General features: G+C 40.5%; 1 protein-coding gene across 1 annotated transcript in view; it reads right to left on the reverse strand.

The window, feature by feature from the left end:
- Positions 1 to 15520, reverse strand: part of MET (MET proto-oncogene, receptor tyrosine kinase) — a 158739-nt gene that overhangs the window by 108883 nt on the left and 34336 nt on the right. Inside the window, exon 2 of the mRNA XM_054725928.1 lies at positions 1207 to 2421. Coding sequence (XP_054581903.1) covers positions 1207 to 2409 — 1203 coding nt within the window. The 5' untranslated portion in view covers positions 2410 to 2421. The remainder of the gene's footprint in view (positions 1 to 1206; positions 2422 to 15520) is intronic.

A 15520-nucleotide genomic window follows, 5' to 3' on the forward strand; every position in this document is an offset into this window, starting at 1 on the left:
CAAAAAATACATATCTACCAAAAATTGAATCTAAAAAACAAAATAAACACACAAGCAGAACAGAAACATACTCATGGATGTAGAGAACATTTTGGCAGTTGCCATATGAGAGGGGATTTGGGGGTATGGGTGAAAAAGGTGAAGGGTTTAAGAAGTACAAATTGGTTGTTACAGAATAGTAATGGGGATATAAAGTACAGCATTGGGAATATAGTCAATTATATTTTTAATAGGTATGTATGGTATGTGATTTATTGGGATGATCACTTAGTAAGTTATATAATGTCTAATCACGGGTGTACACCAGAAATCAATATAATAAGGTATGTTAACTTTAGTAGAAAAATAAAAAAAAAATTAAAAAAAGAATAGAAATGAAAATTAATCATGAACATTCTCAGGGCTATTTTTTTGGGGAAGGGAGAAGTATGATTCAACACTGATCCTAAACTTTTTCTCAGAAAAGCACATGTCAGAATGGCATCTCAGAAGCTTGTTTAACCAGACATTAACAGTAAAGGAAATTTACATCTGTACTAGTGAAAGTTCAAGTTCAAAAGAAATATATGGGTTTGTTTGTATATTTTTAAAAAAACACATAACAAGGATTTGGGGAGCAAGAAAATTTCCTCTCTAGCATCCCAGGTTATTTAGAGAAGTATATTAGCTCATTTGAAGATGTTTTATTTACCAACATTTTGGAAGAGATTTTTTGGTTTGTTTTGATCTTAGTTGTTTCTTTAAGTAATGCCAAAAATATAGACCATTTATTTGCATATTAGTGAGAAAATGGTGCCTCATAAGGAAAAAGCCTTTTTAAACATTGTAAAGACTCTACTGAAGATCTTAATTATTGTGTTTTACAGAAATTGCAGTTGCGTTAAACTTTGTCTAAATCTGACCAGAACTACTCAAGCTTATATGAGAAATAAGTTTAATAATCTGAAGCGTTGGCAAATATGCAAACCCAAATTGTAAAAATACATTATTTTTTCTTTTTATTACCACATTGAGTTTTCTCAAACTGTGATTTTACTTTTAAATGAAGATTTAATTTCTAAATTTTCTTGGAAAGAATAAATAAATATTTTGGATTAAGACCATTTATCAAGCACCAAAAAGCCATTGGTATTCTTTTCTAGACTGGTACCTATTTTGATTTATACCTCATAATTTGTAAGTAAGTGGGGCATCTGTGTGACTTACCCTATTAAAGCAGTGTTCATGGTTGGGTCCATAAAAATGCTGAAGACATCTCACATTGTTTTTGTTGACGATCTTGTTGAAGAATTCATTGACATACTTGATAGGGAATGCACAGACGGCAGAGCGATTCATTGGCTCAGCAGAATCTGGCTTGCTTTGGGCAAACACTCCATAGAGAATGTCATCATTCAGGTTGGCGCCTATCTGCCTAGCAAGATGGGCCCCAGGCTTACTGACATATGCAGCTTGAAGAATATTAAACACTTCCTCCCTTGGGGATCGCTTTCTTCTCTTTTCCGTGAGAATACACTCCAGAGGCATTTCCATGTAGGAATGCAATCCAGAGTCTACGGAACAGAACCTGATTATTCTTGTGTGAAAAGACTGGGCATTGAGAGTTTCCCGTTGGACTGTCAAAAAGTAAATGAAATGGTTGCTTTCAAAGGCGTGGACATACTTGATGGGGTAAGAATCTCGGAATTCAGGTAGAACATCAATATAGGACTGGTCTGTCAAAAACTTAAAACCATCTTGAGTTTCCTTTAACCTTCTCACCGATATCGAATGCAAAGAATAATCTGGAGGGTAAGAAGAATTTATGGTATTGCCCACGAAGAAGTTGATGAACCGGTGCTTTTCAGACATCAGGACCTTGGTTCCCAGGGCACTCACCACACAGTCGGGACACTGGCTGGGCTCTTCTTCCGTCTGTGGGGAGTACATGCAGTGAACCTCGGACTGTACGTCAGCAGGATTGTAGGCAGGAAGGACGTGTCGCTGGCAGGTCCCTCTGTGAACGCTGCCACAGCTAATGAGTTGATCGTCATAGTACGTGTCAACAAGCAGAGCCATGTTGATGTTATCTTTCCAAACGCCACCAGAAACATTGGCTTGGTGGCTGCAATCTTGGCATGGGAAACAATCCGGGTGTTCCAGCATGGGCCCCGTCTTGTACTCAGCAACCTTCTGAAGGTCTCTGTCATTTAAAACATAAATGTAGTTAACGGCACCGAGGTAAATGTGATGCTTGTGTAAAACGACGTTCTGGATGGGTGTTTCCGCAGTGAAGTTGGGAAGCTGATACTTCATGTTCACATTCATCTCAGACTTCACTAGTGCCTCCTTGCACTCTCCATCACTCTTCCGCACCAAGGTAATCAGAAGCACAAGGATGCCAGGTGTAAGCACAGTAGGGGCCTTCATGGTAGAGTTTATCTGCCAAAACACATACAAGGAGAGAGCAATTTAGTTGTCATTAGAAACAAAGGAGATATGGAAAGAACTATACCAGTGAAGCTATCAGAAACAAAGCTTCCTCACTGAAAATTTTACATCGGGGGAAAACAAAAACTCTAGCTAGCTGGTTTCACATAAAGATGCATTGTGCCATTGGACATGACTCCACATAGTTTAATTTTAGAACTCAAGCCAGAATGAGTAATTTAGAGACCCATTATGAGAGGCAAACAATGTTCTGTATTAAGAATGATAGTGCAACCAAGTTAGACTCACTCAGCAATGAAGTCAGAAACATAAGAAATTTCTTTCTTAACCCTTTGCTGTTTGTTTAATGTGGTTTAATACCTGTGGTTAATGACTAGGTTGATATTCAAAATTTTCAGTCAAGTAAAGGAATTGTGGTTCAGATTCATTTATTCTAGAAATCACAGCAGGCATTGTTTCCCTGGAAGCATGTAGAATTACGAGGCTAAATTTAGTTTCCTTTTGGAACAAAACAATCATAAATTCTAGAAGCAAATGGTCACATGCTGTTTATAATAGGATTTTGTGTGCAGATGAAAGGTATGGTTATAATTCAGCTATAGTTGACCTATTGTTTTGGATAGACAAATGCTTAACTTAATGTAAGGTCATGGGAACATAAAAACAGTAAGCTGAAAATGTATAAAATAAAATTAACCTTCAGGACTAAAGTCCTAGGATTATTTCACAGGGAAAAACAGCATATTGTTTATTACCAAGTCAAAAGCTATTTAGTAAAAAGAACATTATTTTAACATTCTGTTTTATGCATATGAATAATATTTTCTACTAGGAAGCAGAGTGGATTTGTGATTCAGTTTTTAAAATTTTCATGTACACAAGTTATAAACATTGCAAATTCTACTTATAATAATTACAGACGGGTAGTAGGCTGGAAGGATAGGCCTTAGAATGAATAGAAACTAAATAGCCCTTATTTATTTCCCCTTTTTAATGCATAAATCTGATAGACATTGGGAGCATCTAAAACATACTAAATATTATTATTATTCTGAAGTCTACCCTAAGGCCTACAAAAATCACAACAGAATTCATTCTTGCACTATGGGAAATGGGAGATGGCCCCTACCCTTCAGTGAACCTACTATGTGGTTGAGAGATAACACACATATGCAAATAATTATGATACCTGGAATTATGATACCCTGCATAGCACAAACCAAATGCTAAAAGCATCAAGAGAGGGAGGCATGGCCTGTACGTAGGATTGCTATGATTATGAGAAATAGAGACAAGTCTAAGTGTTGGAAGGTTCAGAAGAAAAAGGACAAGGTCTGTTTGGCTCATCACTATATCCCAAGTACCTGGCACAGAGTCTAGAACACAGTAGATGTTAAATAAATACACATTGAATAAAAATTAAGCGATAAGTTCAAAGTCACAGAAAAGGTAAATATAGTAGCCAGAACTTAAATCCAAATATTTTGGACTAAAAAAAATCAAAGATAATTATACTCTACTAAATTTTATAGGAATTGGGGTTTTATTTAATAGAAAGTCATTAAAGGGTTTTGGGCGGTAGAGCCATATAACCCAGGTTTTACTCTAGGAGGACTGATCTGGAGGCAAGGTGGTTTAGAGCAGGGAGAAGCTGGCAGCGGGAAGACCAGACGGCACACTATTCTAACAGCCCATAACCAGGTAACAAGGCCCAGCCAAGATGGTGGTACCAAATAATAGAAAGGGATGAATGAGAGACATACATGAATATAACTGACACCTAAATTGGTGGAGTACAAAGGAGAAGGCAAAGATGATTAGTGCTCATCTGGGAAAAAGTGGAACAAGTTACAAAACTAGTGCAGTCAGGAGGAGAAGGTTGGGTTGAAGACATAGGGATATAACGAGTTGGGTTTAAAATGTTGAGTTTGATATGATTTTGAGAAATGTGTGAAAATATTCTAATATAGGAATGACTGGTATATTTTTAAATTGTTCATCAGGAAGTAGGTGTCCAGAATAAGTGAAGAATGAAGATTCCAAGCAGACAGAGCATTTGTGTCAAACAGTAGAGGAGAATAAGGAAAGGATTCTGAGGAGAAGCCTGCCCTCACTGGGAAATAGGCACAATTGGTCTTGGTTGAGACAATATCCATCTTGGGTGAGACAGTGGCAAATGGAAGCTTGAGTGTCAAGTATCTTCCATCTCTGAACTAGAAAAAATGAACATTCGGGACTCAGCCTTGCTGGACTAACTGGGATGCTAGATTGACTACAAATAAACTTTGCGTGTTATCTGCACAGACGTGATGGTTAAAACCAAGAGTATGCTCATGGGGAGATAAGATGAAAGAAGAGAAGACAAATGAACCAAAATCTTGGGAAAAACAGTGAAGGAGTTAATAAAGGTAAGTTTAGTGAGGCATCAAGCAAACCTGTATTTCATAGTCACAGAAGCCCGGCCAGGTGAGAGGCTCGAGGAAGAGGATGTGGTCCACACGTAAGCTCTTTGGTGACCTTCATGAGTAGTTTTTCAGTAGATTCAATAGTGGTGTTGGACACTAAATTGCAAAGGAATGTGTGGTGAGGAAGTAGAATGTTTGTTAAAGGAATGACAAGAGGAAGGCAATACCAGGGTAAAGAGGAGTTTATTCTTAAATTGTAGAAAAGACATATGCTTATTTGTAGATCTCCTTTTCTTCCACTAACATGTATTGGTGCCTACTAAGGGTTAAGCAGGGTAGTAGCGCTGGGAATTCAGACATGGGGCCTCTCCCTAGGAAGCTCATGGTCACTTGGTGGAGGCATGGGTTTATAGATGGCGATGGGGGTGTGTAGGAAGGGCAGCCAACCTGGAAGTAATGCTAGAGCTGAGGCATGAAGGAGGCTAAAGAATGGAAATTCCTAGGAGGCAGAGCAGTTTGTGCAAAGATATAGAGGCAAAGGGGAGCACATGGCCTGGTCAGGAGAACTGAAAGTAGTTGATCCTGGAGAGGTGGGGAAATCAAAGAGGGCAAATGAGGGAGAGAGAAATTATTGGAGCAACATTCCAAAGGAACAAAAAGAGGCATTTTCAAGAGCCCTGGAACATAAGACAAGTCACTCTCTCTAAGACCGAGGAGAGGATCAGAAATCAGATGAAGTATAGGGACACTAAAGGAGTTCAGGGCACATGATCTCAAATGTTAACAAATAAATTACAGTATATGACCATCTGCTGAAAGTGATGAAAACAGCGAGGGCTTAGGGACTTCAGGGTGGAGGAGGAGGAGATTTAGAATAGCTGCAGTAGGGCATGCAAACTGAGATCAGCAAGAAATGAGAGAAAAGATTGCTTAGTAGTTCTGAGTACTCCTATGAGATAAAATACAATGTATTCTGACTTCCTCTTCATGTTTATGAAAGATATGGAAGAAACCTAAGGCAGAAGGTAAGGACATAATGATTTCAGGGTCCAAAAGAAGGCACTTGATTAGGTATATAGGCTTTGAAGGCTAGAAAACTAGTTGGTCCAAAGGGCAAAATAAAGCTTCCTTAGGGTAAAAAAAGTGGAACAGAAATCATATAATAAAAATAACATGTTGAGTGCTTATCATATACCAGGCATTCTGCCTAAACCATCTGAATTATTCTTTATAAACATCCTGTAATTATTCTTTATAAACATCTCCTCTTTTAGATGAGCAAACTCGCCCAAAATAACACAGTTAGAATCAGATTCAATCCCATGTCTGGCTGATAGGAATCTGTCCAGACTCTTAAATGCTTCACTAACACTGAAGTGGCTTCCCTTACTAAGCAGAAGTTAGACAATCAGAGCTCTGGTGATAGCCCTTACCCTCTCTAGCTGTGTGCTTTCAGGCAATTCATCTACCTCTTAAATGCCAGGGTTTGATATCTTCACATCATTATCTATAACTAGAGGCCCGGTGCATGGAATTTGTGCAAGGGGGGTGTGTGCCTCAGCCCAGCCTACACCCTCTCCAATCTGGGGCATCCCTCTCACAGTCCAGAACTGCTGGCTCCCAACTGCTCGCCTGCCTGCCTTCCTGATTGCCCCTAACTGCTTCTGCCTGTCAGCCTGATCACCCCCTAACCACTCCCCTGCCAGCCTGATTGATGCCTAACTGCCCTCCCCTGCAGGCCTGGTCACCCCTAACTGCCCTCCCCTGCAGGCCTGGTCACCCCTAACTGCCCTCCTCTGCAGGCCTGGTCCCCCCCAACAACTGCTCTCCCCTGCAGGCCCGGGTCCCCCACAACTGCCCTTCACTGGAGGCCCGGTCGCTCCCAACTTCCCTCCTCTGCCAGCCTGGTCACCCCTAAATGCCCTCCCCTGCAGGCTTGATCACCCCCAACTGCCCTCCCTTGCAGGCCTGGTCCCTTCCAACTGCCCTCCCCTGCTGGCCATCTTGTGGCAGCCATCTTGTGTCCACATGGGGGCAGCTATCTTTGTCCACATGGGGATAGCCATCTTGTGTGTTGGAGTGATAGTCAATTTGCATATTACTCTTTTATTAGATAGGATAGAGGCCTGGTGAACAGGTGGGGGCCGGCTGGTTTGCCCTGAAGGGTGTCCTGGATCAGTGTGGGGGTTCCCTTGGGGCGTGGGGCAGCCTGGGTGAGGGGCCTGTGGTGGTTTGCAGGCCAGCCACGCCCCCTAGCGACCCAAGCAGAGGCCCTGGTATCTGGGATTTATTTATCTTCTACAATTGAAACTTTGTAGCCTTGAGTGGAGGCCAAGGCAGTCCAGGGCTGCGAAAGCTTGGCTTCTTCCATCGCCGGGGGCAACTCAAGCCTCCTGCTCTCTCCAGCTCCATGGCTGACACCATTTTTCTTGGGATTTATTTATCTTCTATAATTGAAATTTTGTAGCCTTGAGTGGAGGCCTGGGCCTGCCAGGGTGTGCGGAAAGCTTGGCTTCCTCCATTGTCGGGGAAACCCAAGCCTCCTGCTCGCTCTGTGGCTGCAGCCATCTTGGCTGGGTTAATTTGCATACTCGCTCCTGATTGGCCAGTGGGCGTGGCTTGTGGGTGTAGCAGAGTGATGGTTAATTTGCATATCACTCTTTTATTAGATTGGATAATAAAAGCGTAATATGATAATTAAACCAGACATCCAAATGACCTTCCGGACGTCCTTCTGGATGACCTTCTGGATGAAGCTGGGGCTGCGAGGGCTGAGCCCCTTGCATAAATTTTTTTGTGCATCGGGCCTCTAGTCTATATATATATATATAAAAGTCTAAGTGACCAACTGCCGACTGTCCAGTAGCTATGACGTGCAATGACCACCAGGGGGCAGATGCTCAACACACAGGCATGGAAACATGGAACAGTCTGATGAATCTCAGAAAGAAAGGAGAGGGGAAAGGGTGGGAAGAGATTAACCAAAGATCTTATATGCATACTAGAGGCCTGGTGCACAGATTCGTGCACTGGTGGGTCCCTTGACCTGGCCTGCAGGAATAGGGCTGAAACCAGCAGTCTGATATCCCCCGAGGGGTCCCGGATTGCAAGAGGGCACAGGCTAGGCCGAGGGACCTCACCGGTGTGCAAATTTGTGCACTGGGCCTCTAGTTTTAAATAACAAAAAGAGATCACATCTTTGAAAGCACTTTGTTATATAGTGTATATAAAAATAAAGAGAGGTGTTTACTTGCTATTTTTATGTATAGTTCTCATTGTTTTGAAATGAACACATTCCCTTTCAATTTAGTGTCTAATACCACTAGAAATTTTTTAGCACTGATGGGGGGAGAATGACAAGAAGTAGGAAAAAAAAAGAATTTGGGGCAAGTTGTCCTTTTAGAAGATAAATATAAACTGTAAAAAAGCTGCAAATGTACATCTAAACCTTCTAGACTATATTAGGCAGAAAAATTAAATGCACTTCTCAATATGGTACTGGTATATCTTTAAAATTGGAAACATTAGCCAAATATATTATTTCTCACCATATTTTCTGTAGGAAAAAATAATAAGAAAGAAAACAAATGAACTATTACTGTCAAAAGAAAAAAAAAAGGCATAACAACCAATTTGCATCTTAGTTGATGTCCATTAATGCAGTGCAGAGAAAAAAATGACTTTTTTTTCTTTCCAAATTTGCTGAAGGAGCCTTCAAAATGATCTTTATAAAAAACTAGTAGCCTGGCACACAATTTCACGCACATTGAAAGGAAATTAATTAGAAGAAATATTTTAGTATCATTGTTCTCCCTTTCTCTGTAATAGAAGTGTCAACCAAATTCACGATCGACAATGACAGATCGAAACACATGCATGCAATTGGCGCCAGCCAGAGCTTTATATATATATATATAAACTTGCTTAATTAAACCTGCTTTCTGATTTAGCTAAACTTTTTCCAGCCCAGTGAAGCACCCCAATTTCTCTTTCAGGTAATTGTCAGCAACACAGCAGTAAATATCAACATGCAGCAGATTATTATTGTAGCTCATGCAGGGAGAACAAAGGGTAAAGTATTTAACTACATCAGTGTTTGACTATATTCTGCACAGTGAGAAAACCCGAAGTCCACCATTTCTTATTTCTTTTTAGTCAGGTCAAGTTTCTAAGCTTTCTAAATTTCCATTTTCTGGCTAATGAAAAGAAAATAGGATTCTACCGAGTCTCCTATCTACCTATTCCAGGACTTCTGTGAAGGATCAAATGAGATGAGGTATGGGAAAATGCTTCACAGACATTTGATTAATGTGTAAAATGTTTGCACCTGACCATAAAGCAAGTCATGTTCCTGGGCTGAAGAGACTCCAAGGAGGCTAGTCGCTAGGGAGAGGAAGCTGGGTGTTGCTACATGACGTCATTACTCAGCGCCCACTGTTTCCAGGCTGGGCTGGGCTGTGGGCTACATTTTGCCATCTCCCATGGGCTCTCAGCAGTGTCGGCTGTGATTTGGTGGGCTGTTGTCCCAGGGTGGTGATGAGCCCTGTGTCCCACTTGGGTAAGGTGACCAGATTTTAACATTGGTAAAGCGGGACACCATTGACCGGGGGTAGGGGGGTGGGGGGGTGGGGGGGGGGGAGGGTTCTTGATTAAAAATTTGGTCTATATAGAGCAACAAAAATTTTCAGAGAACGCAAAAATAGTATTGTAATATATTTTTTAAAATTTCAACATAAGTACAATTTACAAATATAATAAATAAAAAAATTATGTATAGTATTATTTTATTCTTTGGCATATTTCTCATTTGAGTGAATTTTTTTTAGTAGATTGCTGTCGTTGTTTAAAAGGTCATGAAATTTTTCACAAGAATTTGTTAAATTATATTTCACACATAAAATGGCTTTCAAAGTCTCAACACTTAATTGTGATTTTTCTGATGTCCACACTTTATTTACCGTAGAAAAAACGCGTTCAGTCGCAGCATTAGTTCTTGGTAAGGACAGCGCGTATTCCACAATTTTTAGTGCATTATTTATCCTGGCTAAATAGCCACATGGCCGCTGAGAACCGTATATTCCCTTCCCGTTCTCCCACCGTTCCCTAGCGTGTCGTGCATTCTTTCCAAAATTCGGGACTTTTTTAAAACGCCGCGGGACGTGGGACAAATTGTTAAAAATCGGGACTGTCCCACCAAAAGCGGGACATCTGGTCACCTTACACTTGGGGGAAGCCGAGTGTTGCTTTGTAGGCGCCAGGTCTGCAGTGCCGTTTCTCTGTAAATGGCCAGTGTGTGTCATGGCAGCTCCTGCGTTGAGTGTCTGCCCCCTGGTGATCAGTGTGCATCATTGTGACTGGTTGGACAGTCAGACACTTAGCATATTAGCCTTTTATGTATATAGTAGGTTCTTGGGTTACTTAGAGATCCGTTCCTGCGGCACGACATAACGTGATTTTCGCCAAAGTCGGAACCCACCTACATAAGCACCTACGTCACTCACATGGAGCACATACACAGCAGTAATGAAGTGAAACAGTAAAAAAATTTAAAAGAAAGATAACAATTCCTGACCTTTACTTGTGGTAAATAAATAATAAAAAACATAAAGCACATATGTACGTATGTCAAAATGACGGAACTTTATATTTAAAAAATAAGGTTCATATCTTAAGGTTGGTACATAAGTCACTCATGGTACTAAACCTCAATGAACTAGAATCCAAGAAAATGTACAAATGAGTAATGAGCTTTTTAAAAAAACTTCACTGGAGGGCATGCTTATTGATTTTGATCTTTAGAGACAGCAGAAGGAAGAGGAAAACAAAGAGAGAGGGAGAGAGGGAAGGAGATAGAGAAGGGAGAGAGAGAGAGAGAGAGGAAAAGACAGAAACATCAATTGGTTACCTTTCTATAACACCCTGACCCGGGGATCAAACCCACAACCTAGGTATATGTGCCCTGACCAGGAATCGAACCTGCAACCTTTCAGTGTATGGAACAATGCTCCAAGCACCTGAGCCACCCCAGCCAGGGCAGTAATGGGCTTTTTGTTATCTCACTTGATAACAAATCATACGAAGACCAATAGGGAAGGAGGATGTTTTTTTCTATTTAAAGCAAAAGCCTTGCAGAACACCCCTGGAGTTAGTAACCCAGTCTCCTAAGCCTTCTTTAGATTTTCTTGCTAGCAAACGGGGATGCCATTTTTTAGATTGAGAAGTCAAAGAAAAGGTTAATCTTTTTTTTTTTAATTATTAAAGCCAAAAAAAAAAAATGAGATTCAAGACCATTGTCCACAACATGATTTTTAATTAGAATACAGGTTTCTGTTTAATCTTCAGACAATGAGAAAACTTGATTACTTGATTACCCCATTTCCTTGATTATTTCAACTTAGCAAAGGGGTCAGACTAGATCTTTTCTGGGAAATGGTTGTGTCATTCATATGGAATGGAGGGAGAACTTTCTAAAGTATCTGTTGCTGAGCTGTCTACCCCAGTGACACTGACAGTTAACTGAGTGACAGCTGAATAGGCAAGTGCACAGGCTCTGGAGACAGACTGTTTGAATCCATTCACTGTATAACCTTGGGCAGCTAACTTCTATGAGCCTCTGTTTTTTCATTTGAAATATGCACGTGATTACAGTACATACTTCACTTGTTGTGATGATTACTCTGAGGATTACATGAGTTAATGCATGCAAGCCAGCAAGACCAGTGCTTGGCACACAGAAGGCCAATAAATGTTTTCTGTTATTATTGCTTGTTCATACCCTCAATAAACACTTTTGGAGCATCTACTATGTTCTCGATATTGTGCAGAGTACTAAAGTCACAAAAATGAAAAAAAAAAGTGTCAGTGAAATCTCAGACTAGCGGAGGATGCAGACAAACAAACCACAGTTTAAACTCAATGTCAAAAGGTCAATGTGGCCCCAAAAGGGGAATGCTTAAGGAGGCTAGTGGAGGCATGTGGGCTTTACCAATCAATCAATCATGGTCCTTTCCTCACAGTGCTTTCACAGGACTGAGGGGCAGCAGGAGGAAGAAGTTGAGTTTCAGCAGTGGCGGTGCAGCCAGATACTTGTATGGGACAATTCCTTTGGCCTCAGTTGCTTTCTTATTTGTAAAATGATAGTGTTGAACCAGTCGTGTACTGGAGTCCTTGGGCACTGGCGCGTGACAGCCTACTATGTGCATCTCTTCCCAGCGCACATTCAGCAATTTGCAATTGGGAATACTCCCAGTTTGCAATTGGGAATACTCCCAGTTTGCAATTGGGAATGGGGGAGTATTTACACCATAGAAATAGGCCAGCACTACAAATCAGGGCTTTTTTTCCTCTGCTGGAGGGACAGTTATTAAATATTTACAAGCATACTCCTGGGTTGAACTTATGAACTCCAAAGTATTTTCCAACTCCAATAATTTTCAACTCTGAGATGGTTTTCTACAATTACATTTTATACCATTGCCATTTTATTTGTCATATATTGCTTTCATTTCTCCATTTCTATAATCTGCCAGATCAAGCTGTGTGAGCAATTTTAGTATTTATATTGGTAGTGATTCCAGAAATACTTTTGCTTTTCATATACTTTTATCTTGATATATTTATTCCTGTGATGTGCCTGGATAAGGCTTTCAATACGGAATGTCTCTTTTTACTGTTTGTTTTTTTCTTTCTGTCTGAAATAGTGCTGGCCATTTAACCAACTATGAGTTCTTTACTAAAAGGAAATGTAAAGATGATTCAAACAGACTGACTAATTTATTCTCTCAAAATGTTGTGCACATACATAGTAGATGAAACTGAATCATACATAAATCATTGCTTTATTTCTTTTCAGTTGGTAGTTAAGATAATTTTACTGGCAAAACATTTCCTATCTGAGCCTATCTTCACTATTGTCATCATCGTTGTTCTCATCATTACCAACAAAATCTTGTCAGAAAGCATAAACGTGTGCTGTATTCAAGTACTGATTCCTTAGGAAAAACCACAAGGATAATGAATACATTTTGTAAGAGAGAGACTTCCCCATCGTTGACATAGGTAACTTTGCTTTCTTTATGAATTGATTTTCTTGTAAATCATATTTCATAAAAACACAGATGGTGTCTTATAGTTTATAAAATATTATCAATTACATCATCTCTTCTAATCTGCATGATCTCTTTGAAGGTAAGCATTATTTTCCATGTTTTCAGATGATAAAACTGAGATTCAAAGAAAACAGAATATTATCCAAGATGTGATAAACATGTAATTTAGTTCCGAACGTATTTCTAATTTTTTTAAAGTATGATGCTCATTTAAATTGTTTTAAATTATTAGGAAATTAAATTTCTTGGAAAATATTTTTATTCAAAAGGCATATTTTAGTAAACATTTGTTTTTACCTGCCTCGCTGCCACTGTTTCTACTATTGGCAATTCTTTTGAAAACTCTCCCTTCACAACCTAATGGGGCCTACCACCCTCACCACAAGATGAGCTTGCAAACCAGGCTGGCCTTTCAATGAACTCTATTCCTTTGACCCACAGCTTGATCAGGGGTGAGCACATGACCAAAGCAAAACCAATCAGAATCTTTTTTGGGATTCAGTACACATACCACGAGAGGGACTCTCTCCTTCAAAGATCACACACAGTAAAGATGATGTCAACTTGGAGAGTCTTATAACTATCTTTGCCACCATGTGGAAAGAGCCCACCTCAGCATGACACTGACCCAAGAAGCAGAAGATCCTAGATATGGAGAAAGTCTCGTGATGTTATTGCTTGATCATCTGTATCTACTATGTCTTAAGCTAATAGAAAACAGTACAATTTTTTCCCCTCTTTTCTTTATTTTTCTTTTTTCATCAGCAGTTCCATCATGATTCTTCTATGCTATGCTCTGAAAAAAGTCCTGACTAAACAAGGTCCACTCAAAGATACTATAAATTTGTGAATTCAAACAAAAAGTGCATAAGCAACTTTATGTAAAGTATTCAAGTAATTAGAAAAATATGGTTTCCTTACTTACTTTAAAAGATGACTTTAAATATTTTACTTTGCATTTGGAAACATCTATTAGTTAAAATTTCTGAGGTGGTTTTTCTGCTTTATAACTTCAAATTCTTCTACAATATTTACTTAACATAATCTCAAGATAGAAATAATGTATCAAAGTGAAATCAAGATATAAAATTTGGAAAACATTTCAATCCTGCTTTTAAATGTATAAAAGAGTTTTATGATGGTGGAAACTTAGAGGCCTCATATTAAGGAAATTATAGTCATAAAAACAGTCATGGCTAAATCTGCAGGATGACTTGCCAGAGTTAAATCCTAAGGCAATTTCTTAGCCCTTTCTTTCTTATATACTAGAGACCTAGTGCACCGATTCGTGCACTGGTGGGGTCCCTCAGCTTGGTCTGTGCCCTCTTGCAATCTGGGAACCCTGGGGGGATGTCGGAGAGCCGGTTTTGGCCTAATCCTGACAGGCCAGGCCGAGGGACCCCACTGGTGCCCGAATCTGTGCATCGGGCCTCTAATATGCATATAAGATCTTTGGTTAATATCTTTCTGCCCTCCTCCTCCCCTCTTCCCTCTGAGATTCATCAGTCTGTTCCATGTTTCCATGCCTGTGCATTGATCATCTGCACCCTGGTGGTCATTGCACGTCATAGCTACCAGACAGTCAGCTGGTCAGCCGGTCGCTTAGGCTTTTATATATATATATATATATATATATATATATATATATATATATAATTTATATATTTTATATAAAATGACCATTCACTTAAAAAAGTAAACCCCCTCCTTGCCTGGCCAGTGTGGCTCAGTGGTTGAGCATTGACCTATTAACCAGGAGATCATGGTTCGATTCCCGATCAGGGCACGTGCATGGGTTGTGGGGTTGAGCCCCGGTGTGGGGTGTGCACGAGGCAGCCAATCAATGAATATCTCTCATCATTGATGTTTCTATCTCTCCCTCTCCATTCCTCTCTGAAATCAATAAAAAACTTATTAAAAAAAATAAAGTAGGGCCACCTCTCCCCTCCCCAAAATAACAACAAAGGTGGAGAGTTGAGAAAATGGCAGCCAAATAGGAAGATTTTTCTTGCACCTCCTCCCGGGGCCAGACTGGAAATAAAACTAAAGTGGGGAACATACACCCGGAATTACCAACTGAGGTCTGGCTGAGGAGGAGACTATATCAAGGAAGGACAGAAAACCTCTGGAGACCGGTAGGAAGGGTGAGGTCAAGAGAGGTGCATTCTGGGGTGGTAGGTTGAGAGTGAAGAGAGATCTCTCAGCTATTGGAGGGTCTGTTCCCTCAGAAGACAGAGGCCCAGTACCCAGGCTGGGCTCCACAGCCCAGAACACCAGAGCCGAGACCTGCAGCCCATGTAACATCCAGCACTGAAAGGTGGCAGGGCATGGACTTGGGGTGCCTACGGAGAGGCTGGGGTGGGGAGCATTGCGGGGGAACGTGGAAAAGCAGCAGCCCGCAGTCCTACATGTGGTTGTAGGCCCCCAAACTGAAGTGGCCATTTTTCCTGAGAGGAGCCAGCTGCTCCAATAGCCCAGCACAGGAAAAGAAAAAAGGAAAAAAGGAAAGAAAACAAGCCCTAGGTAATACAGCCTGCCCCACGCCCAGGAGCCCTGCCTGCCACGCCCTGCATCTTG

Source organism: Eptesicus fuscus, chromosome 14 (genome assembly GCF_027574615.1).
Source record: "Eptesicus fuscus isolate TK198812 chromosome 14, DD_ASM_mEF_20220401, whole genome shotgun sequence".
Taxonomy (NCBI): domain Eukaryota; kingdom Metazoa; phylum Chordata; class Mammalia; order Chiroptera; family Vespertilionidae; genus Eptesicus; species Eptesicus fuscus.